Below are 25,908 nucleotides of genomic sequence, written 5' to 3' on the forward strand. Positions count from 1 at the left end.
TCAGTTTCTCATCAGAAATTTACACTGGTTTCACACTGAACCGGTTTGGCAGCCTTGTTGCCTCCCCCTGCCATTGAAAGTCAGGTTGTAAAAATGTTAGGTGAACATGATATGACACGTTTATTAATGTCAATATAATCCGTACGTATGGTCGTATCTTTGGTTTGCTAAGTGCTAAATGCAGCCATGCATCATTGTGACTTTGTGGCCAAACAAAACAGCGAGTCCAGTTGTTTACGTGTGAGGATGTGTTGGTTTGACAGCGCTCCGTTGTATGATTGATGTATACATTATACAATACATGAAAATATTCCAGCTGTTGTCAGCTTGTGCTACATCATCAGCTGACCTCACAGAGTTGTTTTTCTCACAGTGACCAGTGGACTGAACTTGCAGACAGAGTCAGTGTGGTCCACCGAGTGACTGATGCTGCCCTCCTACCTTTCGGTCCGGAGTGGTCGGCTGTAACCGTCCCCCACTAATTGGTCGTCTGGATGACAGAAGGGATCCTTCAAAGAAGCATCCATCATGTCCTTCAGGAGCCGCAGAGAGCAGACGGCACCGTCACGACTCCGGCCGAGTGTTTGTCTTCAAGCTGAAGGAGAAAAGAGAGGAGCTACTAACGTGGACACGGGTTTCACAATCCGTCCTGACAGTACAGCTGTGAAGAACCTCAAACTGACACGCACAGACGACACTTCAACGTTTAAACTTAGAATTACTACTAAGATTTTGAAGCTAAAGCAAAATATGACGCCACACGTCGACGTGGTTGACCAACAGCAAACTCTTTTGACGGTGCTGAACTTTAAAGGAACAGGGGAAGCTAAAATATCTCAAGTAAATGCTCCACTAAAGAGTCAGTGGTTTGAATATTAACACCTTTAATCCTCAAAAGAAACAACTGCTGATACCTGTAGAAATATTGCTGATTTTTATCGAATTTTTAGTCCTGGCACAACATTAATTATGATGTTAAATATCTGGCTCACTCTTAATACTCTTATTTTACAAATGTAATAATCTCATGCAGTATTTTTTTTGTTTTTTTTTTATGTCTCTGTGAAAGGAAACTCTCCCTTCAAAGTGAATCCTGGGTTGTGACACCACTCAGTCGTTCTTCGAGACGTCTGTTGACGACGAGCACTTGAACCTCGTATGCGCTTCACTGTTATGAAGTACTCGACAGCTTGAAAGGATCACTCCAAACAGTTAAGGAGGCAGAATGGATGTTCTTAACCTCCCGCAGCTCTTAAAGGCATCTCGAGCGACTACGCACACCCACACACACACACAGAGGCTGACATTTTAACACAAGCTGCTCAAAACTGTCGAGGCGAGTGCTTCAAAAATGTGTCGATCCTTTTGTGCATCTGCGGCAGTTTTATATACAGATCCGACGTGTAGGTGAACGTCGTGCAGAAAACAGGAAGTAATCAGAGCTAAAAGTAGCAACGACAGTTTTGGATTAATGTTGCTGCTGCAGCTTGAACTCATTCTAACTGCTGGATATATCACAATCGATAGAACCATCAGGAGTTTTGTAGTTTTCAGCTCCGTGACGATGCATTTTACTGCTAATCTGAGAGGGATATTAAAAGTTAGACTTAAAGGAACAGTTCACCAAAATGTAAAAATTCAGTTGTCATCTCCTCCTCCTGATGATATAAAGTCCTCCTCTCCTCCAAACAAATTGAAACAGTAAAAGTTGTGTTGTCCTTGTCCTCAAGAGGTACAGAATCTAACCATGCAGGTGTAACTTAGTGATTTGAATGTTTCTCTGTGATTTGTGTGAACTAACCCTTTAAAAATAAAACAATAAAATGGCCGACTTCGTAATGTTTTGTTTCTCAAAACGTCCATATTTGCATTTTAAGAGTTGATACTGAAGTGTGTAACTGTAAAACATCCTCCTCTTGTCATCTTTCTGTCCTTGTAAGAGGAAATTCTGGCATTCCTGCACTTGAACGCATCATCTCACAGCCGCTGTAAAGGGAAATCATCACTGCTGGATGTTTTACAGACTGTTTATGTCGTCCTGTATGAGATATATGTGCTACAGCCCGTCACCGCCGCCTCACGCTATAAATCCCCTCGAGAGCCAATCACGGCGAAGCCTTTTTCACATTTAGCCGTAACGCAAGGCGTCACGAAGATGGAGCGCCGGAGCGAAGATGGAGCCGACGAGATATGAGCTCTGAGACCATCCCTCAAAACAGCGCTGTCCATCTCCACTCCTGAAAAACGTGAAACTCTGAGGGGAAATCATGTGTTTGCGCTCCGCTGCTGCAACTTTCCTCCTCCTCCTTCTCCTCCTTCTCCCATCCTCCCATCTGGCCCTCTCTCTCAGCACACTCCGTTAGCTTCAAAGACCCCTCGCCTTCCCAGAAATCACTTAAGAGGGTTGTTTCAGATTGCAAAAAGCTTTTCTCTGTTTCAAACAATGCACCAGAGCGGGGCCTTGCTTCCCCTTTGACGACGGCACATTGTGTGGGCTCGATCTCGAAGTGAGCGAACAGTCGTCGGGCCTGTTGCGAGACCCTGAAATCACACATCAAACTCCCACAATCCCTCTTGACGGAAACATACACTCCACATCCCGGTATTTACCTCCCCTGCAGCCAGGAAAGCCATTACTGCCGCTGCTCTCTGTCATTACATGTTTCATTTGGAACGACGTCAGTGAGATTGGTTTCATTACCTGCTTTCAAAAGGCTGCTGAACACGGCATAAACTCTAATGGGCCGGTCCAACAACATTCATTATGTATTCAATACATTTGTGTACTCTTTTTACCCTCTGGGAGCGACGAGACATATTATTGAATCAATAATGTGCTCACAGTCGCCTTGATGAGAAATATCAGGACACAAATAATGTAGTTATTTTGTGACTATTAATTCAATACAGTGTGTTTTCATGTTTTCGCTGACACAATCAGAAAAACGGCTGCTTGTGAGTCGACAGCCATGCTAGCAGCTCTTTTAGCTAAATGCTAACATCACAACAAAGCCCCCAGGAAGAGCGCCACGCAAGTAGAAAAGCCACATGATTCAATTATTGTATTTCTTTTCAAGTTAGCCAGATGCTAAACCAGAAGTTAGCCAGGTCAGTGGGTAGAAGTCTGTAAATGTGCTCTGTGGGCTGCACAACACGGAAGAAGAGGATTTTTTTTGGCGATGAGCAACTTTCATAGGAATAAATGAGGCTCCATCTCCAACGCTGTATCCAGGTTTTAATGTAATTCCTCAGTCGACAGCCATGCCAGCAGCTCGTTTAGCTAAATGCTAACATCACAATGCTGCCTCTGTGCTCGACAAAATGTATAAATCTTATTTGATTATCTTGTTTTGTTCTTAATAAATTGTCTGTGAGCAGTCTTTTATGGCTCAATTTGTTAAGAGACTCTTAAATAGAACAATTTACTTGTGAAACATGCGACATTAGGAAGAAACATACCATCAAATTTACAGATTTTTTTGTGTGTGTGATCTATTCAGTGGTAAACCTGCTCTCTGCAATGTATCCTTTAACTTTCTTCTCTTCTTTCAGTTGTTATACGACATAGATATTTTGGGTTGTAGGGTGATTTTATATCATAGACTTAAATGCAGCCGTCACCACCATCTGGAACCAAAGCTTTACTTCAGGTATTTAAAAAGAGTATCTTCAGTTTTCAAGGTTTATGCAACAAGGAAAAAAGATAATTTTGGATCAAGACAAAGAGTCAGTGAACAGGAACAATGATGAAGAACATGTAGATTTAAAACTGAGATGAAACTGACCCGCTGATCATTTGATGTGGATTATGTAGTTTCTACTAATCAGAAGTATTTATCTCTTCTAAATGTTCCTCAGCTTCATTATGAGCCCCAGCTTGTAGTTTACAGGCCACTCTCATCCAAAGGTCACCGGTTTGATTCCCCCCTGGAGAGCACCTTCACACCACCAGAGACTCGATGATAAACAGCCACCTTAACACCCACCGAGAGTCAGTCGAGATAAGACCGTTGGTTTAAAGGTCTTATGCAAATAAGCTATCACAGCGGCGTGTTAAATGAATTAGAGATGGAAACTGTCGGATGTTCACCTCAGACGGCGCCGCAGCAAAATAAAGATGACAGTTTCTTTATCTCATCTCCAAACAAAAAAAAAAAGTTTCATAGTCTGTATTGACATTTGTATGAAACAATCAAATTCTGATTCATCTGGAAAATGTTATATAATGTATTGTTATGAATCATTGTGTGTGAAATAAATCAAATAAAAGCTGATGTTTGTCTGGTTATCAGCTGATTGATTGTGCAGTTTATGTACAGATGGATCCATCTAGTGGACAAACACAACTACTACATATTTCTCCACAATCATTGAAAGGAAAAGCAGTTTTTAAAGCAAGACAACAACCAGAAGTAGCGTAAATGTGTTTATTTCAATGTTAATAAATAGTGAACATAGTGATTTATTGTATTATATTTAAATTGATTTAGGTGGAAATAATTTAAATTAAGTGCATCATTTCTTTTTTTTTTTTAAAAAAGTGTTTTTCACTTTGTTGAATTGTGCTCGTGTGCAAAATCAGCATCTTGTGTCTTTTCTTCGTGTTCCTGCAAAGAAAAGAAAAACAAACATTACACAATAGATTAAGAGAAATTAAGACAACATGCAACTCAATCATATAATCAGAATTCATCATGACATGTACTTTTTATCCGACCAACTTTTAGGCTGAACCAAAATGTTCAAATCCAAACATTTAACTTTCCTACGCAGGTTCTGTTCACCCAGTTGTGTCAGTAATGATGTTACATGATGGCATTTCAATATGTGTGAAGAGGTTGTTGATCTTTAATAGTTTTCCCTCAAATTTCCTGTACAAATCCAAAGAGGCTGCACTTGCTAAAGAGACATTGTTTTGTTCTAGTCAGCCAAGTTTTTGGTTCAGTTTTTGGATTGTGCACCTTTAATTCTCTGGAGGGCAGAAGCTGGATATTTAAAACACTCGATGTTGACTGAGATGCAGCTTACCTACTAATTTGTGTTAAAATCCAGAAGTCTTTGTCTTTAATCTGTGGCCCCACAGGTAAATTAGGTCACCAAACTTGTGTTTATGAAAAGCATCAAATGCCTATCAAACTACGCATTTAAGACGTGTTAATTGTACATAAACATATGCTTGATGAAGGGGTTTCTACCCAGAAGTTACTGTAGAACAGTACAGTTAATATTCTATCAGATATTTTCTGCATTTGAAGGTCTTTTGTCTTTAACGTTTGATTTATCCAACTTCTGTTGTTGAGCTGAAGTTAACACAACAAACCTTGTGATTGTGGTTGTGATCTCTTGTGTTTATTAAAGTGTTGTGATCTGGCTTCATTCTTGTAGCCGTCGACGTCGAGGTTCGTCATCGCTGCCTTCTGCGACTTCTCTGCTGGATGATACGTTTTGCAGTTACAAAGAAAGGCAGAGTTTTTGAACGGCATGCGACGGTGGTAATTCTAATTTGCTCACCTGTTTGCCACCTCTGCATCTGGTAAGTCTGATCCACGTGTGTCCATTTGTCCTGGAGGGAAACCGGCAAGTCGCAGTTCTCGTCCATTTGTCGGATGGCGTTGCCGTGGGGACAGTGGCGCAGCCTCTCCCAGGCAGCCGACTGATGCAGCGGCTCGTTACACCCACAGTTCTTTTCCTTCAGCTTCGGGTACATCACTGCAGGATGCGTGTCCACGTTCTGCTTGGACGCCAGAGGCCTCTTGAGATCGTTGCTCTTCCTCAGATCATCAGCTGCCCTCCATTTTGTGCGGCATGAGCCGTTTTCAGAGGACTCTCCTTCAGTGTCGTGTCCAAGATGGCGGCCACGGGCATCAACCCTCGCAGCTTTTCTCATCAGATGTTTTCCAGTTGTGGAGTGAGATTTACAGGCTTCGCATGTAGGCAAGAGTGCGTCATTCCTCTGTTGGAAAGGAACTTTTCTCTGTAGGTTCCGACCATCGAGTCCTGGGCTGGCAGGCGTGCAGAGCCTTCGCTTCGCCAGACATCTGGTGCAAAGACGCTCCCTCTTGGACACGTAAGGATTGAACACATTCTCATTGAAGTTTCTGCTAATGCAGCATTCATGGTCTGAGAGGCTTCTCCGGTCCACCTTGCCTTTGGGTTTGTACCTCTCTTTGGGCTTGCGAACAGGTGGTTGTTCTTTGTACTCCAGGTCAAGTTTTCTTCTTCTGGAAGGCACATCCAAACCACGGTTGCCCGGAGGTCTGTTCTGCTTCTTGGGAGTTGGCGGCAACTTGCTACAGTAGTAGACGGTGTCAAAGTCTGCAAGCCAGCTGGTTGAAGGGAGGTACGCAGGGAGGGATTCAAAGGAAGTATCTTGGTGATCCTGGAGAGTTTGTTCTCGTCTAGGTTGCTTCGCCTTAAGAGGGGAGTAATCCGACAGCAGCAAATACGGTGCATGTTCCACTTCTGCTGTGTGTGAAGTTTCCTCTGCAACTGCACACATTTCATCCTCTAGGCCCTCCATTGTTGGGACGGCATCCTCCAGTTCATCTGCCGTCAGAGAAGGCATCTCAATCATGGGTACGACCTCGTCTGTTGGAGGTTTCTCTATGACCGTCAGCACATCTGCTGAGGGCACTTCAGCTTCTTCATCATGAGACTCCGTTTGGTCATTTTGCAACAGCGATTCAGGGGAGGGAATCAAAGTGTCCTCCATCGACCAGACTGTGGACTCCATCTTCCTCAGCTCATCCAGGTACTTTGGGTCATAGGGCATGTGGACGGCTCTGAACTGAAAATTCTTGGGCGTCAGATCTTTCTCACCGCTCATCTCCTGAGCCTCGCCATGAGCTGGAGCTGCTTCTCGGTTGTCCGTCTGGTTTTTCGACTCCTCCAGGGCAGGGATCGCCTCGCTGCTGCTGGGCGTCCCTACTAACAGGATGTCAGGACAGGACTGGAGCGAGTGCTCAGACTCGTCTGCTGGAAGGCACAGTCCTTTATCCTGCAGGACACCACCCTGGAGGATGGAGCTACATTGGACCATATCCTGGGAAAAGCCATGGGAAACTTCTGCAGTCTCGTGAGAGTGCAGGACTTGTAGTCCTCCTGGTGTAGTGCAGCATTCAATCCTGACTTCCTCTGTCTGGATCACGAAGTTGCCCTTTGGTGTCATCCTGGTGGTGCTGGTGGAAGGGGGCACCACATCCTTCACCTCCAGAGAATGATCCAACTTCCGCAATACCAAGGCTGGAGAGAGCGGCTGACTGGTGGGGACACCGGGGCTGCCACGGGAGGCCTCAACTTTGCTGGAACTTGGAGTGCTAGTCCTCTGTGTCGCAGAAAGTGGTTCAGTTTGAACCTCAGAGCTGGTCATTTCTCTCGTCTGGCTGTTGTGCTGGTAGCGGAACCTGCGGGAGTGGTAGGCCATCGTCTGGTAGTACTGAGGGTTGAGCATGCGCCTGTAGTCCATCAGATGGAGGTGGGTGTGGGGTATGACAAAGCCAGGTGGCTCCATGTATGGATTTGGCTGATAGTTGGGCATCATTGGCATGCCATAACCTTTAAAAAAGGAGAAGAAAGAAGTCAAGAGTAGTTTCTAAATTGTAATTTCAAATCAAAGCCCATCTTAAAAATCACATTAAACTAGAGTTCTCCTCCCTACAAACCACTAGATACCACAGGTGCTGGTTCGGAGCCAGTGTCTCCTCTGGAACTAGTTATTTGCTGGTTGGATGCCAATGTTGGCATGCAAAGCCCAGAGTAACACTTGTCAAGAGTCGATGTAGTCTGCCGCAGTTGTTCTGAGCAATGCTTAAAATTGACTGAACCCAAAAAGGCACAAGCTCTTCGCTCTAGTGTTTCATGTTAAGGTGGTATAGTCCAAGTCTCCAGAAGCCTAGAGGTCCAAAATTGATTTGCAAAGACTATGTGCCCCATCTGAAGTGGGTGTATGAGTGCAATCGCATGTTGAGGGTGAAATTAGTGTCATATTTTGGATCTCGGAGCTTCTGGAGAGTTGGATTCAGTACCAACTACTTTACAGAACCTCTTGAACAGTTGATGAAAAACTGAAAATGCAGAAACTACGTTAACATTTAGTTCTACAGGAGGACGTCGCAGCATTAAACTTATCTGTGAATAAAAAACACAGAGAGCAGTGATTGTTGCTAAATAACGTTCCTGCCCTGAATCCATTAGTTGAACCAAACAGAGGAGGAGATTTTCTAGACTTACCTAAACCAGGGTAGTTGTAGTACGGGTTGTAGGACACGGGCATTGGCATCGGCACGGGCCATTGCATACTCTGCATGGGCATGTATGGCTGCAAGGGCTGTATGTAGAAGAAAGGTTTGTGGTGCTGCTGCTGCTGGGGCTGCTCCTCAGGACGTGCAGCTCCTGGAGGTCCAGTTCCCTGGGCCTGCTGAGCTCCATGTGGTGGGTTTGGACTTCGAGGGCCCAGACCAAAAGAATGCTGCATGGTAGATCCCTCCATTTTTGACAAAGAAGTAACTGTTTGGTTCTTTCTTGCAAGATTTCAAACAGGTGTACTCACATGTCTAAAGAAGATATCCACTGACAATCGCTTTCAGGGAATTTGTCAATTTGAAATTAAAGGCGGGGACTCATGATGGTGATATGCTGCTCTGATTGGCTGGATATTTTTGGTTCCAGGTGGGAGTTTAATGGCCTAATTTCAAATCCAATGAAAAATGTTTGTTTCCAACTGATTCCCTCCCTACTCACGGTGCATTCAAGCTCTGTCGGAAATATTGGAAAGAAGCTTAAGCAACCTGGGAAATAAATGAACCTCTCAAGTTGGAGGGCAACTTGGAAAGTCTGAGAAAATGCTGATACACAAGTTGACATGACATGATGCTGAAATATGGTGGACGAAAGTAAAAGTCGGGTTGATGGTAAGAAACTTAAGTCATGTATCCTTTACTTCATCACTCACATACTGGAAACAGCTGTCAACATGTTGTTTAAACGCTCTTCAAAACAGCATCTTTCTGGCGTCACACAGTCCGACATGACACTCATGAACACACCAGAATCAAGTTAACCTCTTCCAAACTTGAGAAATGGGTCCGTCTGATCAGAATGTGAATGCAGCATCACCTGAAGGAAGGCAAACAAAAGGGAAAAAGCAGAAGCGGTGTCTTGAAGGTCGAGGCTTATTGGCTTTAATTAAGAACGACGGTCCTGCAGCTTGTTGGATTCATTAGCACAGGTTGCAGATTTTGTGTCTCAGTGGCACATCCTTGCATTTTTAGCATCTTTGTGAATTACTGGTGGAGGTACAAACATATTCAGATGCATGTTTGACCCCCAAAGAGCCAATTATGAGGTTAGATGGTGGTTGTTTGGTAGCCTGGAGCTGTATTTATGAAGAATAAACACTCTGTGAGACCAATTTGTTGACTGGACCAGTAGATTTTAAATCAGCGCCGCAGTGTTTGGATACTGGTCAGTGAGCCTTCAGGACAAAACATCCCCGACACGAGGTTTTTAGTCTTAGAGTTAAAATCCTTCAGATCTAGTTTTGTTTGCAAGATGAGCACATTTTGCTTTAAGTATCAGTCAGTGAAGAGCATTTTTCCTTGTAAAGCTGCTGTTTTCACAGTAATCTGATCAAATCTCTTTACGTTTGAGAATTCTGCATTCAAATGTCTAAAAAAAAGGGACTTTTCCAATGACGTTCCTGCAGCTGTAACTTCCAGGAGAGAATCAGAGATTGAAACCAAAATGTAATTCGAATAAAAACTATAAAACTTTACCTCGTCTGAGTCACGTCCGATAGATTTCCATCAGCAGTCGTGGTTGTTTAAAGTGTTAAAGTGTGTTGTCCCCAAAACAGCCAGATTACTGTATAGCATCAACCTCGGCATTCAGCAGAGACTCTGGTTCTGGTTCTCTGTAACGTTACGTTCATGAAGTAAAGTCCATTTCCCCTCCAGCTCCAGTCAGCAGTCAACATTACAGAACAGAAACACCCGACAATGGAGGTCAGCTCCGGATCACTGCTGCAGTCAGGCTGATCAACAGGAGTGAAGCGAAATCACCTTTTTGTTTCCAGAAGTTAAAAAGTCATTCCTGAGCCCTCCTCCGGTCGGTAAACGGATCAGAGCAGAATCTGATGTGAGTCCAGTTTTTATTCCTCCAGACGATCAGAATGAAGTCTTGAATTCAGTATTTGATCAGAGGGAATCAACACTATTGGCATTTTCTGCTCATAAAAGTACATTTAAAAAAGTAACCCTCCCAAACCAGCTGGTCAATGATAAGTTAACGACAAACACAGTTTAAATAATGACAACATTTTATTGGACTGGCCCCAAACAGTGACACCATCATCTGTAACACAACCTCTCAGCCCAGTTTGTGAAATTCATAAATCATTCATTTGTGTCACTGCGTAAATTTTATACATATTTTTATATATTTTTTCCCCAGTTTCCTCTAAACATAAAGAGGTTTTCTCTCTGTGCAGTGCATTTCACCTGGTGCTCTCAATATTACTTATGGTCCTGGAACAATTACACCCTTGAGGGGGACCTGAGGAGGAAAAACACAAACATTACAACATATTTTTCCTACCGGGACAGAAGTGTGTGTTCATGTGTGTGTTTCACCTACAGTTCAACACACTTTATTCAACAAGTCAATCTGGTGGGACGTCAACATCTTGGTTCTCCTCTCATCATAGAGCCTGACAGAGAGACACATTTTTAAGGAAAATGTGACAGACCGGTCGAAGTTAACGGTGTTGTGATCGGACATTAACCTCTCTCCCACTGAACTGGTGGTGGCTCATCCTCATCCTCATCTTTCGGCCTGTGGTACATCACCTTCCTCTGAGAGCTCATCTCTGTCCAGAAGGTGTGAGGATGAATAAATATCAAGAAGGCAAAGAGGAAGTAGTAAAGCTTTAGACTGATATTCAAAAAGACATGCAAGTGTTTAAATTGAACCTTGTCGTAGCGGAGCGGCTGCTTGTCGTCTCCTGGGAATCACGTCACCGTCGCCCCACCTGCTCTGATCCGACGCGGTCACATCTTCTCTGCAGAGTCTGTCTGCAAATGAGTTCCCACATTCAGCACATTATTCCCAACTACAGCTGTGTATAAACAAAAAGATGTGTAACCATAGGCTCTGCATTTGTAACACCAGAACAACATGTGCAAATCTAAGAAACAAACTTCCACACAACCATTTCATGAGCCTGGTGTGTAGCAGAGCAACAAATAAATGTCTGCACGCTTTTTAACTTGCAAAAAGATCCACCTATTTTTGACATGTGGTTACTAGACTCAGACTGATGAACGTCTCAAAGTGTCTCAAATAAATGTACTTTTGCAAAGACGACAGTGTAATTGTAACTCTTGGAAAAAAAAGGGTTTTAAAAACAAAAAACAATCTTCGTCCAGACGAACGTTTTAGCACCAAGACAGGCAAGAAAACGTATCTGGATGATGCTACTTTTATTCAAAAATGATGTAAGCAGCCATTTTTATTCTCCATTATACTTATATGGCATATAGTGGGCATGTCCATGAAAAGGAGGGTCACGGTCACCCACTGAAGACATTTTAATTCAGATATCTTGAGATGAGAGGTCATGGGATCACTTTGAAAATGGGCACGCCAGTTTTTCCCTCGCCATAATTAGCCATACTCTGACATCTGGTGTGGGAACAAGACTTACCCTGACACGTTCTGCACTGCAGCTCACCGCTCATCCCGTCTCCACCGTCTCCTCCTCCGTCAGCTGCCTCCTTCTTACAAACATCACGACCTTCCTCCTTGCTGACAGGTTCCAGCTGATCTTTGTACTGGCCTCTCTTGTACCAGGGTTTTCCCGCATGTCTCGGTGGGAAAGATTGAGGCTTCCTGGGTGCAGAGTGCTTCTTGACGACCACCCTGATCGGCTGCTCACACCCTCGTCCGTACCTGCCGTCGTCCTCGGAGTCTCCGGCTTCGTCCCTGTACATCTTGGAGCTGTGGACTTTGCTCCTTCCGGACCCTTTTGGGAGGTTCTTCCCACAGCAGGCGCACGTGAACTTCTTTGACCCCGGCAGCCGAACGTCCTCCACTTCCCCGGCAGCGTGAGGAGATCCGCTCACAACCTCTGGCAGTCTCCGGCCTGCGTACACGTGTTTAGGGAACAGATCTGCGTCGTCCAGATCTGTGGAGAACATCTCGTCTCTGGAGGACAGCTCGTCCAGAGATGGACTGAGGACGCTCAGCCGCTCGTGGGTGGAGTGCATGGAGAGGTAGTTGTAGTAGTAGGGAGCAGAGGCGTTGGTGGGGGAGGACATGTTGGCTGCAGCACCTCCAGGACACAAGCCGCCATCGAAGGGCAGCTTGAGGATCTTGAAGTTTCGATCGGATTTCTGTTCGGTCTTTTTATCTGCGGTCGGCGGTAGATTGGAAGACGGTAGGAGCTTTTCGGCGCCACATTTGGGAACGCTCGGATTGGTCACGGAGGTATCTGACTGGATATCCGTGACCTCTCCCTTCTCAAGAGGGAGGAGGTCTTCCTGTTCGCACTCATGAACGGAGGAACTATCGAGGGGCAGCTCCTCTTCCAATCCTCCTGACCAGCGTCCAGGGGTGCTCAGGGCGTCCAGGCTCCTCTGGCTGGACTCGGCGTCGTACACCGCCAACGTGGAGTCACTGAAGGTCACGGCTGGAGACTCCGAGTGGACATCAGGCACTGAAGGCAGGACGTGACCCTGCTCCTCACTCTTCCTCTCCTCATCCGGAGAAAACATCCCCGAGGACTGCGAGGCGACTCCCGAGTCCAGCTCTCTGTCGCTGCCTCGGATTTTGTCCAAGCACTCGATGAGTTTGGTGATGGCGTCGCTCGGGTCGGTCTGAGCCTCAGAACAGGCCGTTTCCCGCCTCCCTTGAGGCTGCGGGTGATAACACTGGCGAGGCACGTCGCTCCAGGTCGGGGCGTGGAAGCGAGGCTCGAACATCCGCCTGTGATCCATCGGATAGATCGGGGCGTGCGGGAAGACAAAGCCGGGGTACTGCATGTACTGGTATGGGTGCGGGATGCAGGGACGACCAAAATTAAAACCTGCAAAGCAAAAAAAAACAAAAAAAACACACATGATAAGATTTCACGCAATCAATAACAAAGCAAAGAGCGGTTTTAAAAAGCTCGATACCTCCAGGAAGACCGTAGTGACTGTACGGGTTGCTCAGCGGCCACTGCTGGTACATGAAGTAAGGTTGAGACGGAGGCTGGACGTAGAAAAACGGTCGGGGGTGTTGCGGTCGCTGCTGTCCGCTGCCGAATGCGTGAGGTGGTTTGCCGCCGTCTGCAGGAAGCAGCAGTTTAAAAAGCACAGGTGTTTTTAGCCGTTAAAGCTGGAATGCAAACTTAAAAGGTTATGGTTTATTGCCCGCCAACTGGTATTTCGAACCCTCACCAGTGACGAGAGAAACAGGAAATAGAGCTCAAAGAGTTGTTAAGCTTTTACTTTTCTGCTAACATTGGAAAAATCAAGTTATTTGCAGGATTTTTCACTTGTTTAAGAGTGAAAAACATTAACATATCTCAAATATTCAGCTGGTTGATGTTAACAAAAGCATCACACAGCTGTGAATGTGAATTCAGGGAAATCTTACCGTCCATTTTGTGTCTCGTGCTTTTTGCTCAACCTGTCGGAAATAAAACACCTCAGAGGGACCAACACAAACAAATAAACATCAGTTCTTGGATAAACAGAAGTAGAGACGCTTCACTCTCAGGTCCTCCTGACGCTCTACTAACAAAAGGCCAAACATCTCAGCTCATCAGTCAAATAGGAAACAGCTGCTGCTGCTGTGAGCTGCAGGACGACCAATCAGGACTCAGACTGAAGGCAGCCATTAAAAAGTAGCTTCTGATTTTCTCATTTTTGGCTTTTGATCTAATATCTGTTACTTTTAAGTCATGATTATCACTTAATTTAGTCTTTTTCCTCATAATTATGAGATTTTATGTAATATTTGTGAGTTCATGTCTCGTGATTTTGACTTTTTAATCTCATATTTGTTACTTTTATGATCTTTTTATGTCAGAATGTCATCTTTATTACTCTTTTTTTTTTTTACATTTGATCTCATAATTAAAAGTTTTTAATTTCATATGTGCGACTTTATAGCTCATGAATGTGAATTTTTCTCATAATTGTCTTTTTTTCCTCATAGTTTTTTACATCCTATCTCAGAATTATGACTTTTTAATCTGATATTTGTGACTTTTTAAATCTAATATCTGTTACTTTTATCATAATTATCACTTAATTTTGTCTTTTTCCCTCATAATTATGATCGTTTTATGTCATATTTCATTTTTTCTCATGGTTTTTACAATTGATGTCATAGTTATGACTTTTTCTCATAATTTTTAGATCTCATATCTGATCAATAATTATTGATCTGTCGTGTCTCCATCTGACCAGCAGGGGTCGCTGTTCCTTTCGTAACCGGGCCGGGCTGCTTGGTTTTGAGGCGCATGCGCAGTATCCTCATTTGGCCTCTGGTCTTTCAGGCGCTTATGATGCGCTGAAAGGTTGTCCGCTGCTCAGCGTTGCTACAACAGTTTAATGTCTAAATTCAGCGTGAGGAGCTCACTTGGCACTTTCTTCTGACGAGAAAACCCTACACGACGGTTCCGTGAGTGGACTCTGCCGACACTTTACTGTAAGGAAGCTCGGATTTGGGTTGTTGAAGTGGTTTTGAAGTGGCTCGGGCTCTTTCGGGTAGCTAGCCGTACGTTTATGTAGCTCTGCTAGCTGTTAGCTTAGCTGTGTTTTTGCTAGCAGCATGACCGTTCTCTGATGCGGCAGCTGCAGAGGTTTGTCCCTATCGTGTCCTCTGGAAAACAAATTCACAGTTGAGCTGGTGATAGCAGATAGCTCGGCTTCCTAACAGCTAGCCGAGACGCATCCACAGCGAGGCTACCACATTAGCTAACTGCTACGTTACCCCGGAACTGTGGAGCGCAGGGATGCTAAAGTTGCTAACTTGCCGCGGGTGGCAATCAAGCAAGTGTCGCTGCTTGAGCTAGCGATATAAATGACATCTAAGATAGCTGATAAGGTGTATTTGTCAGTTTTTATCAAAGACAAGGATGGACAGCTCGTTACCGTGTGCTGTAAAACACAGCAACAGAGCTGATGTGAAGGTTTCGGGGTGTTAGCTAACCTCTGGTGAGGGGTGTTTTGCAACAGGCCCGCCTGTCTAATGTTACTTTGCCATGTTTTTAGATAGCAGACGAGGTTTGTTTTGGACATGGTGGAAAGTGGAACGGTTGGTTAACGGTTACGTGCTAACGCGGCTAGCTCTCAGCATCAGGCTGGTCTAAAAAAGATGCTAGCGATACACACACTTAGAAATATCTCAACGGACGTAAATCGTCAGTTAGCGTGATGCTGGAGGTAAATGGAGTCTCGTTAGCTCGCTAGTTAGATGACCAGCTATTTAAGATCATCTGAAGTTGATGAGTGTAGATGGCCTAAACGTTGGATGGAGGATGTGCCATGCAGTGACCGATGCTAACATCAGTTTATAGCACATTGTTGTTAATCTAACGTGGAGACTAGAAACACCCAAAACGTGAAGCTAACCAATGCTAACGACTCTTTTTTTAATCAAGTGTCTCCTCTTTTATACGTGTGTTCTTATCAGTTTTTGAACTGTGCTAGCGCCACTGTTGGCTAACGTTAGCCTCCTGGGAGCTACATGCTAACCTATCTGCTCATGCTAACGTACATCAGAGTTAACAGAAATGTCAGATATTCAGCCTCTCATGTTGACAGCTGTCGCAGGGCGTGTTAGCAGCAGGAGTGTGAAAAGATGACACCGGATCAGAGGTCGCCTCGCCATCCAGCAGACCTGGCTCAGTCTGACACGGTTGTTAAATTCATGCATATTCAGCTCCTGGGTGAGAATATTAGCCTGTCCTCATATTTTCCCTGCTGCTGAGCTCCACTGTGGGCTGTGGCAGCAGGCTGTGGTGGTGGATGGAGGTGGTTGTAGTATCACTCGTGGTAAACGTGGCTTCATGGCTCTGAGTCATGGTCACCTGCCAAAAAGCCCATTTATGATGTGAGCAAGTGGAGCTCGAGTCCTGACAGCCAGACGTGTTTCTGTGTTCTGAGAGCAGCAGCTGAATTTTATCTCCATTTTCTTTTATTTCCTCGATGAATCAATGAGTCGTTTGAGCTGTAAAGATGTCAGAAAATGGTGAAAAACGCCAAGATGACGTCCTCGAATGTTGTGTTTTGTCACCAATACTGATATTAGTAATTAAGGACAGTGATAACTGATATCTGGAATCAATATATATTTGCATATTTCCATTTTTTTTCCTACTTTACATTTCAGCTCCACCACTTTTATTCACAGCTGAAGGTCCTAGTTACTTAAATTCAGATTATTCAGGGTTGATGAGCTGTTACTTGTAGAAGAACCAGAAAATATGGGTATATCAGAGAATGATTTAATTTAATTGATGAATAGTTGTAGCTCTAATATATTTAACTCTTGGCCTTTAAATATCTGACCACCTTCAGCTGTTTCCTCTCATCGACTCATCTTAAAGGCATCATATAAATCTTGTTTTGCATTCAACATATTTGGCTATTTGTTAAGATTTGGTCTGAATGTTGAGTCTTAAAAATTATGCCAGATAGTAACAAAGTACTCTAGATGTAAAGAAAACAGATCTACAGTCAGATTTTCAATCCAAGACTACTCAAGTGTGTTTTATAGCTTCTTTAATCCTTTATAACTAAAATTAATACCTCAAGGTTGCAGACAGGAGCACAAAATCGTTGTGTTGAGCACTTAGATTAAATACTCCAGAGGAGAAAGACCTGCAGCTATTGATTTTTCAAGCGCTGCATCGATTAATGGATTAGTTGTCGGCTGCTTTGATAAACGATGAGTCAGTTTGAGTAGTTTATAGATTAAGATTATCTGATTGAAGCCTTTTAAATGTGAATATTTTCTGGTATCTTTTCCTCCTCTGTGTCCGTAAACTGAATGTTTTGGGGTTTTGGACAAAACAAGACATTTGAGGACGTCGTGCCGGTCTTTGGGGGAACACTTCCAGTCCTTTTACAGACTGAACAACTCATCGATTAATAGAGAAAACAAAGGTTAGCTGCAGCTCTGTGCTGGATTCTAGACTGATGACTGCTCTTATTGTTTTTCTGCTGTGTTTTCCAGACAGGCGCTGATGTAGCAGACAGCGTTGCGACAGTTGTCGTGCTCTCGCTCCACCTCGGGTCCCCGGCGCCTCGCTGCATGACCTCAGACGACAGATAGATCCACGAGGGGAAACAGCCACCCCTTCCTCACCCCGGACCCCCTTCCTCTGGACTCCGACTGTGACCGCAACCTCCTCGTCTCATCTTTCAACTCCAGCAGAGGAAGTTTCTATTCACATCGGAGTTGTGAACACCTCCACTCGGTCCAGTGGAGGTGTTGAGGAGCTCCCCCCTCCCTCCCCTCCTCCCCTGTTTTTTCCTCCCGAGTCGTTTTTTAATATATATTTTTTCTCCTGGTTGGTTCGAGTCCGGTTCTGCCGGCCGTGTGACTTTTCAAAACTGGGGCGGGATTCATGGGATGCAACCATGTCGGATCTCAGTGAGCGCAGGCCGGTCAACACGGACTACGCTGTCTCCCTGCTGGAGCAGCTCAAGTTCTTTTACGAACAGAAATTACTGACTGACGTCGTGCTGCTGGTGGAGGACACGGAGTTCCCGTGTCACAAGATGGTCCTGGCCACATGTAGCTCCTATTTCAGGTGAGTGCGCCGCACCATTGTGAGCCCACTGCCTGCGGGTGTGGAATAGATCATGTTGTATGTATGGGATTTGTGTCTTTTGACGACCCTCGGGCTCGATGGCGAGCGTGTGTTGGGTCGTATCGTTGTACGGTTTCAATAAATAATGCAGCACGCAGCGCCGGTGCTTTTGTGTTTTTTAAAGGCGGCGATTATTCCCTCCCCCCCCGGCCTGTTTGTGATGTAGGTGTAGGTGTGCTGTCATTATGTGGCGTTGTCGCTCTGTGTGTAAGCGCTCGCCTCCTACAGTTACAGTGAATAATGCACCGCGTGGTGTCGTCTCGCTGTATGTGGAGGATGGAGACCAGTGAGGCAGTTTTCCTTGAAAGCTGGAGCTCCTGTTGTTTCCTCTCTGATCTGCCAGAAATAAAGAATGTAATGTATTACACATTACTAGTTAATATCTGTGTAGAGGAGGACTGTAAAACCTTTCACTGTCACTCCAAATGATTGATCCATGGCACAGATATGATTAAAAAAGTTGTATTCAGGTGGCTCATAACTACGAGTAATGTGGACCCAGATAAAAATCCCGATCTAGCAGATTTAAATTCGGTATTGGATTAAGTTTGATTGAATTAAAGGGGACTGTCGGGCCTCGTTTGAGGTTTGCACTCTCCTGAGATCCATTTAAGTTCATTGTTATGATCAGCAGAAGGAATATGAATCATCAATAATTGGACACAAATCAGAAGAAGTTTCTTTTCTCTGCTATGAAGGAAAATCTGAATGAATTCTTCTAGTTTCCATTAAAGAAACTAAAAGCCTGGATTGTGCAATTTAACCGTCTTCCCACGTAAAGTTTGGACATTTCTTCCAACGTGTTCTATTACTCTGTCACTCTGCCTGAAGTAATAGATTACTGCAGCTGATCTGAAGCCTCCTCTAACCTGTACTTTCTCCCCGGGGAGGCCTCATGTGTACGCACAACATTGCATAATGAAGTGTGTGTGCACTGCGGCGAATATGACAGAGCAGCAGCAGCAGCGTCGGCTCTGGGAATAGTCCATCTGTACATGACAGGAGCTCATGCTGCATTTGAACTCGCTCCCTCCCTCCCCCGGGTCGCTGCACACTCACACATGCATTCCAAGAAAAGGTCCCGACAACTTGATGCCACTCTCGCACCCACCTCCCCGCGATCATCCCCACCCGTTTCCCACGCACTCGTTATCTGGTGCGAACATGCAAAGCATTTCCCCTGCAGGGTTCAGAGGTGTCGCAGTGCTTCCTGCTACTGCTGCTCCTTCCTTTCTCCTTCGCCCTCGCACGCCTCGCTTCAGGGAACAGGAGGGAGGAGGAGGAGGAGGGGGAGACTCTGGAGAGAGAGAGAGAGAGCTCGTGTTTTGGAGGGGAAAGTCTGGTCACGTAGGTCTTTGGTGGGAGATGGAGAGAATAAGGGAAGAAAGGGAGGGAGGTGGGGGTGCAGGGTTATGCCTGCAGGGTTGCGTAATGCGGCCTGGCAGGTTTCAGCCTCCCGCTGCGAGCGACACGGTCACACACACCCCAAAAAAACCTCGTACAGGACGGCAGAGTGTTCAAGAGCGACAGGTTTTATTGTTGAATCGTCCATCTGGTAGTTTTGTTTTGTTTTTTTTCAGCCAATCCAAAAGTCTAGAAACGATGTAGAGGAATCATTAAAGAAGTTCACACATCTCCAGATTCATCGCTGTAAAGATTAAACATTCAAAACCAGAGAAATCGACATGTTAGTTTTGTTATGAAGACCGCAGCGAATAATTACCTTCATTAAAGATTCATGGAGACAGAGAACAGAATTGGCAGATTAATCAATCGATAAATCTTTGAAATGTCCCCAAAACAGTGAGGAGAGCTCCCAGTGTGAGTAAATGTTTAACATTTCTGCTTCAAAATTCCCACTTAACCAATAATGTCGGATTAGTGTATTTTAATAACAATTTACGAGAGAAAATGGCAGAAAAATTCAGGAGTGTTTTGATACTTTTCATCACTAAGCCACTTGTGGAAGTCCAGTCTGCGTTTCCTTTTTAATCTGAGTGGAATCAAAGAAATATATGTAACATTCAAGGATTCCAGGATTGTTGAAAACTCTTCCTGTTAGAGAAGTTTGTGTGTGATGTGTTCGTACGGACAGAACAGAAGATGAATTGTCTGGTTGGCATGTGCGGCGATGTCGAGCGTTAAGACGAAGCCGCTGTCAGAAACATCTGAACGCAAACAAAAGCAGAACCGCCGTTCTCCTGCTGTGTGTGTGTGTGTGTGTGTGTGTGTTACTGACACATCACTGCAGAGGTGATGTGAATATTTGGCACCGGTATAAATGAAAATCGGCAATTCATGCCAGCAGCAGTCGTATACAAGAGCGATAAATCAACGCAGTCAAAGACTCGGAGCGGCGATGAATGAAAGGAAACGTGGGGCGTGTAGGCGGCTCGCCAACGCTGCAGCATCACGGACGCCGAGCAGAGAGAAGCCCAGCTGGTGTCCGGTCAGCGTTTGGAAACTGTGTTGGTGGAAATCACGTGTTACAACATCCAGTCAGCAGTAACATGTCTTCTAAGTCATTAATGCTGCAGCTCTACTCTGACAGTATTTCCATAGAGGAAGTTAGAGAGCGTTCGTCACGTCCGTCCTTTAAACATCTTAATTCCGGAGCAACACGTGAAGAGTGTGTGTGTGATGAAACTCTGTAAACTCATCTCAGCATCATGAATTAATACATAAATCCTGCAGCACTTTGCCTTTTATAGGTCCGTTATCGTTAACATGGGCTACATGTCATGAATCGTAGCGTAGCCTGAGTTATTTCAGTCGTGTTAACAAGTCTTCACGCTCGAAACATTATCAAAATAATAACACAGGGACAAAAGTGACAAAAACTCAGATTTGCAGCCTCTCGTGAGTAAATATTTGCTAGTTTTCTTCCTCTTCTGTGACTTTAAACTTGAAAATGATGGTTTTATTGAATAAGCAGCTGTTTGATTTGATATTCTGGTGTCTAAAAGCTGTCGTATGAGTATAAAACAGATTCGTCACTCGGCTCCAGATTCAGTTGATGTTGTTTTGAAGGAGCTGGAAAATGAATTCCAGCAGCAGCCAATCACAGGTCTTCAGATTCCGGTCGGTACCGGTGTCTGTTTTTACAGCCACTCTGGCTCGATGCCAGCCGTCATTAGGAGGCTCTGTTTGTTTAAAAGGAAACGTTTGGGTGGAAAAACAGGCTTGAAACTCAAGATATTCCCTCCTCCAGTAGCTCCTGTCGACTGATGAGCCGTCTTCTTCTTCTTGTCATCGTCATCTTTGTTCCTGCAGGGCGATGTTCATGAGCGGCCTCAGCGAGAGCAAGCAGACCCACGTCCACCTGCGGAACGTGGACCCGGCCACCCTGCAGATCATCATCACCTACGCCTACACTGGCAACCTGGCCATCAGCGACAGCACCGTGGAGCCGCTGTACGAGACCGCCTGCTTCCTGCAGGTCTGTTTACCAAAACTCTCTCTGACTTGTATCTTAATTCTGAATGTGTTTATTAATCCTGCTTCATTTGAGAGCCAGCAGACATGTTGATCACACCCTCAGTGTGTAGTCGAGCTTCTGTTGAACCAGCCGTCCTCAGGCTACTGAGACAAACTCAGACCATGTTTTTCATTATTGTCACTAAGAATGTTAAGCTTCATTAAAGCTGTGGAGCCAAAAATGAGTCATTCACTTCTTTAAATAACTGTAGTCATTTAAATTTAGCCACAAATAATAATAGACGCAGCAATTTTCCTCTGTTGTCCTCTGATGCTGAATGAATGTTTCTGGCTCTCACCCTCTCAGGTGGAGGACGTCTTGCTGCAGTGCAGAGACTACCTGGTGAAGAAGATAAACGCTGAGAACTGCGTCCGCATGCTGAGCATCGGCGACCTGTTCAGCTGCAGCGAGCTCAAGCAAAGCGCCAAGCGAATGGTGGAGCACAAGTTCCCGGTGGTGTACCGGCAGGAGGCCTTCCTGCAGCTCTCCCACGAGCTGTTGATAGACGTCTTGAGCAGCGACAACCTCAACGTGGAGAAGGAGGAGACGGTGCGCGAGGCGGCCATGCTGTGGTTGGAGTACAACATGGAGGCGCGCTCGCAGCACCTGTCGTCCGTGCTCAGTCAGATCCGCATCGACGCGCTGTCGGAGGTGACGCAGCGCGCCTGGTTTCAGGGGCTTCCGCCCAACGACAAGTCTGTGGTGGTGCAGGGTCTCTACAAGTCCATGCCCAAGTTCTTCAAACCGCGGTTAGGCATGACCAAGGAGGAGATGCTGATCTTCATGGAGGCCATGTCAGAAACGCAAGGCGAGGGATACGTCATGTCCGGGTCCGTTCCGACGACGGTGGTGTGTTACAGCCCGCAGGCGGAGAAAGTGTACAAGCTGAGTAATCCTCCTGGAGACCTGCAGAAGGTCGGGACCCTCGTCACGCCGGACAACGACGTGTTCATCGCCGGCGGGCAGATCCCGCTCAAAAACACTATCACCAACCACGGCAAGAGCGGAAAGCTACAGGCCGTCTTCCACTCAGTCGATAGCTTCTTCTGGTTCGACGCCCAGCAGAACGCCTGGGTGCCCAAAACCCCCATGCTGTGTGCCCGAATCAAGCCGTCGCTGGTCTACTGCGAGGGCTTCATCTATGCAATCGGCGGGGACAACGTCGGAGGGGAGCTGAACAAGCGAACGGTGGAGCGCTACGACTGCGAGAAGGACGAGTGGAGCATGATGAGCCCGCTGCCCTTCGCCTGGAACTGGAGCACCTCGGTGGTGGCGCACAGCTGCATCTGGGTGATGACCCACGACCTGATGTACTGCTACTTCCCCCGCGCCGACACCTGGGTGGAGATGGCCATGCGCAAGACCAGCCGCTGCTTCGCGTCCGCCGCCGCCTTCGGTGACCTCATTTTCTACATCGGCGGCCTCCACGTGGTCAGCAACTCCGGCATCCGCCTGCCCACCAGCACCATCGACGGCTCCTCAGTCACCGTGGAGATCTACGATGTCAACAAGAACGAGTGGCGCCTCGCCGCCAACATCCCCGCCAAGCGTTACTCGGACCCGTGCGTGCGGGCGGTGGTGCTGCTCAACTCGCTGTGCATATTCATGCGTGAGACTCACATGAACGAGCGCGCCAAGTACGCCATCTACCAGTACGACATGGAGCTGGACCGCTGGTACCTGCGGCAGCCCGTGTCCGAACGCGTGCTCTGGGACCTGGGCAAGGACTTCCGCTGTGCGGTGGGGAAGCTGTACCCCTCCTGCCTGGAGGAGTCCCCCTGGAAACCCCCAACCTACCTCTTCTCCCCCGACGGAGCCGAGGAGTTCGAGGTGGACGGGGAGCTGGTGACCCTCCCTCCCGTATAGCTCTGAACCTCCGCTCCCCTACCTCGCTGGACTGAACCAGGAACCTGTAAACGCTGAGGGATGAACATGAAAAGGGGGGGTGAGGCGTTCTCGATGCAGCCGGGAGAGAAAAAAAAAACATAAACACAAACGAGCTTGGAGAGAAAAAAAAAAAGAAAGGCGCCCCTCAGAAATACTAGTAATCTGGAAATTCTGTTTATTTTCCTCGTTTTATTTTGTCAGTCGTGACATCTGTTAGATATTATTACCAGTCTGTCATACTGTTTCTACAATGTGATGATCTAAACGTCAGCTAATTTTTTTCTGTGATGATGATGATGAGGGTGATGATGCACTTAACTGGTAAAACCTTCTTGGAATGACAATGGCAACTGTACCAAAATCCCCCAGCCGCCTCCTCCTCCTCCTCCTCCTCCTCCTCCTCCTCCTCCTCCTCCTCCTCTTCTTCTTCTCTCTCACCACTGATAAACAAACACGCCGCTGAAAATCTCTCATGTGATTATCAAAAACGTTCCTGTAGACTTTTTAAAAAAGTCTACAGAGAAAAAAAAGGCTCTGAGGAAGTCGCTCCTTTCATAGATGACGACAGATCACTAAATGTGCTACTTTTTGACTGAGGTTTGGTGAAGCAACGGTACGAAAAGCGTTTGTTGGAAGCAGCTGAACATTTTAACGCCTCACATAGCTCGTGTATTTTAAACTTTCCAAGTTATTTATTTGTTTCCGAGTTCCCAAAATCCAAATTTACTTCTTTAAATGGCTTAAATTAGTCTAAATGCTGGAACGACAGAATATCGTGACATCTTCTGGATGGATCTGGTGAGGTGACTTTTGGCTCATCGGTGGAGACGTGTGAATCTCAGCCTCTGATAGAACCGACTCTTAAAAGTGTCTTTTAACGATGAAATGTGGCTAAAAGTTCTGACATTTAATCAATTAATGAAAAGTGAAAAATTAAATGACTGAGTGATGTGGATGATTAAATGATTATTCAGGCCTGTTTTGTTGCAAAGCTTCTGGTTCTCCACTGGAATCCTTTGTTGTTTTGAAGTATTATAAGTAGTTTATTTATCAAAACCAGCTTCACAAAGTAGAAACACGGCGATGGAAGAACAGGCCGGTAAATCCTGACGTCGTCGTCCACAAACGAGCGAACAAACCTCCTCAGAGCCTCGTTTTGAAGCGTCCTCGTATTCGATCCTCCAGCGACGAGATCTTGAAGTGTTTCCTCTTTAAAAAAAAAATTTAAAAAAAAAAAAAAAAAACTGCATCCAACTTTTCTGCAGGAGGCGACGCAGACGAGAGGACCAGAGGTTTGTCTTTCTTTGTGGAGCAGGTTTGAGGACCAACGGGGGAAACGAGTGAGCGGCGGAGAGCATTTAAAAAAAATAAAAATAAATAAGACAGGCGACTGCAGGTCCGGTCGCCCGTCACCTCTCCTCCCTCACCTGGCGCCGTCTGTCCTCCACCCTGACTCCACCCACCACCTGTCTGTCTGTCTGTCTGCACACAGGTCTTCCACACAGCCAGCAGTTTACACCTTCATCCATCCATCGTCACACCATCACATTTTCTTTTCTGCTACACAACACAACACAACTCCACTCTCAGTCGGTTTCGGGCTCATGCATTTTTTTTTTTTTTTATTTCCAAGCTGCTGAAATATATATATATATAATAAAAAAATATATATTTTTCATAACTGTTTTAGTGTTGAGGGAAAATAACCAGGTCTATTTTGTATTAGTGTCTTTTTTTTTTTTTTTATTTAATATCGGACATTACTGTAGTGTGATTGTTGGGTTAGATTTCCATTTTTCCGATCAGATTTAATTTTTCTCGAGTGAATATTGAGGAATCTTGCTGCTGATTGGTTGTGAGAGGAGAGAGGGGGGCTGGCCCACGGCTGTTGCTATGGAAATCGCCTCTGCAACCGCCAGCAGTAGCGGAGAGGGCGGGGCGGGTCGGGGAGGGGAGGGACGGGGTCTTCCTCCTACCTTAAAAACATGAGCACAGGTGCTTCATGACGAACCTTAACTAGCATGTTTGGCTGCATCATATTCCTTTGGCACTGTATTTTGAATGAACGTTAATTTATTAAAAAACATACCAAAAACGTTCCTGAAATGGACTCGGCGTCTCTTTTTGTTCTGATGGAACGAATGTTTGCGTTTCTATGAAGGAGAACGTGAAAAACAAATCCTGAGTGAATACTTGTGTGAATTACTGTTTTTTAACGTGTGAATGTTTTTTTATACAGAAGAAAAATTTGTGTGAAACTGAGAGGGGAAAACATTTTTTTTTTGGGAAACGTGTGAATGACTTTCTTTTTTGTATCAACCAAGTGTGTTTTATATTTTATTTTTTATGAGGAAATCTTTTATCTTTTATTTCCAACACTAGAAAAGAGTTTTTTTCATGTGTGAATCCAAGTGATGTTTTGTGAAACGAAGCACATGGAAAAATCAAGGAACTTAATATATTTTCCTGTCTTGATAAAATAATTTACAAAAAAAATTGATTAAAATGTGAGGGAGGGAATCTAAAGATTTTTAAAAATATATGTATATGAAAAAAATGAAAAAAGAAATCTCCACGTTTTTCAATTTGTTTTCCACTTTTTTTTTTTCTTTTTAACAAAATCAATCTCTTAAATTCTGACTGTTTGTCGAATAGGAGAATTAAATATTTCCAGGAT

At 45.1% G+C, this 25,908-nt stretch overlaps 3 protein-coding genes across 7 annotated transcripts; 1 reads left to right on the forward strand and 2 right to left on the reverse strand.

Moving 5' to 3' along the window:
- Positions 1–4,413: 4,413 nt before the first annotated feature.
- On the reverse strand, positions 4,414–8,616 carry LOC119008996. 4 transcript variants are annotated; one of them, XM_037079826.1, is made up of 5 exons: positions 8,230–8,616; positions 5,512–7,554; positions 5,321–5,431; positions 5,029–5,069; positions 4,414–4,607 (listed from the first exon to the last, which is right to left on the reverse strand). In XM_037079826.1, exons 1-4 carry the CDS (start codon positions 8,486–8,488, stop codon positions 5,065–5,067), a joined length of 2,418 nt encoding a protein of 805 aa, XP_036935721.1. In that variant the 5' UTR covers positions 8,489–8,616; the 3' UTR covers positions 4,414–4,607; positions 5,029–5,064. The 4 variants fall into 4 exon arrangements, with proteins under 4 accessions (XP_036935721.1, XP_036935722.1, XP_036935719.1 ...); XM_037079827.1 differs by having other exon boundaries at positions 5,321–5,428; positions 8,230–8,615; XM_037079824.1 differs by lacking the exon at positions 5,029–5,069 and having other exon boundaries at positions 8,230–8,615.
- Positions 8,617–10,297: 1,681 nt separating this feature from the next.
- On the reverse strand, positions 10,298–13,799 carry buc (bucky ball). Its single transcript, XM_037078907.1, has 7 exons — positions 13,636–13,799; positions 13,173–13,325; positions 11,702–13,081; positions 10,968–11,069; positions 10,781–10,864; positions 10,633–10,705; positions 10,298–10,551 (listed from the first exon to the last, which is right to left on the reverse strand). The coding sequence occupies exons 1-6, from the start codon at positions 13,640–13,642 to the stop codon at positions 10,674–10,676; spliced, it is 1,758 nt and encodes a 585-aa protein (XP_036934802.1). The 5' UTR covers positions 13,643–13,799; the 3' UTR covers positions 10,298–10,551; positions 10,633–10,673.
- Positions 13,800–14,511: 712 nt separating this feature from the next.
- kbtbd2 (kelch repeat and BTB (POZ) domain containing 2) lies at positions 14,512–25,337 on the forward strand. Of its 2 annotated transcripts, none has more exons than XM_037078905.1 (4): positions 14,512–14,694; positions 17,227–17,806; positions 21,140–21,305; positions 21,651–25,337. In XM_037078905.1, exons 2-4 carry the CDS (start codon positions 17,634–17,636, stop codon positions 23,208–23,210), a joined length of 1,899 nt encoding a protein of 632 aa, XP_036934800.1. In that variant the 5' UTR covers positions 14,512–14,694; positions 17,227–17,633; the 3' UTR covers positions 23,211–25,337. The 2 variants fall into 2 exon arrangements, with proteins under 2 accessions (XP_036934800.1, XP_036934801.1); XM_037078906.1 differs by having other exon boundaries at positions 17,231–17,806.
- Positions 25,338–25,908: the final 571 nt, after the last annotated feature.

Source organism: Acanthopagrus latus, chromosome 19, assembly GCF_904848185.1.
Source record: "Acanthopagrus latus isolate v.2019 chromosome 19, fAcaLat1.1, whole genome shotgun sequence".
Taxonomy (NCBI): Eukaryota; Metazoa; Chordata; class Actinopteri; order Spariformes; family Sparidae; genus Acanthopagrus; species Acanthopagrus latus.

Coding starts and splice junctions, on each gene's coding strand:
- LOC119008996 (XM_037079824.1), bottom strand. CDS start 8,488: ATGGAGGGATCTACCATGCAGCATTCTTTTGGTCTGGGCCCTCGAAGT. Junction 7,555..8,229: donor CTACAACTACCCTGGTTTAG/GTAAGTCTAGAA, acceptor CCTTTTTTAAAG/GTTATGGCATGCCAATGATG. Junction 4,608..5,320: donor ATCACAACCACAATCACAAG/GTTTGTTGTGTT, acceptor TTTTCTTTGCAG/GAACACGAAGAAAAGACACA.
- buc (XM_037078907.1), bottom strand. Junction 13,082..13,172: donor TCACTACGGTCTTCCTGGAG/GTATCGAGCTTT, acceptor TTTGCTTTGCAG/GTTTTAATTTTGGTCGTCCC. Junction 11,070..11,701: donor GCAGTGCAGAACGTGTCAGG/GTAAGTCTTGTT, acceptor ACTCATTTGCAG/ACAGACTCTGCAGAGAAGAT.
- kbtbd2 (XM_037078905.1), top strand. CDS start 17,634: ATGTCGGATCTCAGTGAGCGCAGGCCGGTCAACACGGACTACGCTGTC. Junction 17,807..21,139: donor ACATGTAGCTCCTATTTCAG/GTGAGTGCGCCG, acceptor TTGTTCCTGCAG/GGCGATGTTCATGAGCGGCC. Junction 21,306..21,650: donor AGACCGCCTGCTTCCTGCAG/GTCTGTTTACCA, acceptor TCACCCTCTCAG/GTGGAGGACGTCTTGCTGCA.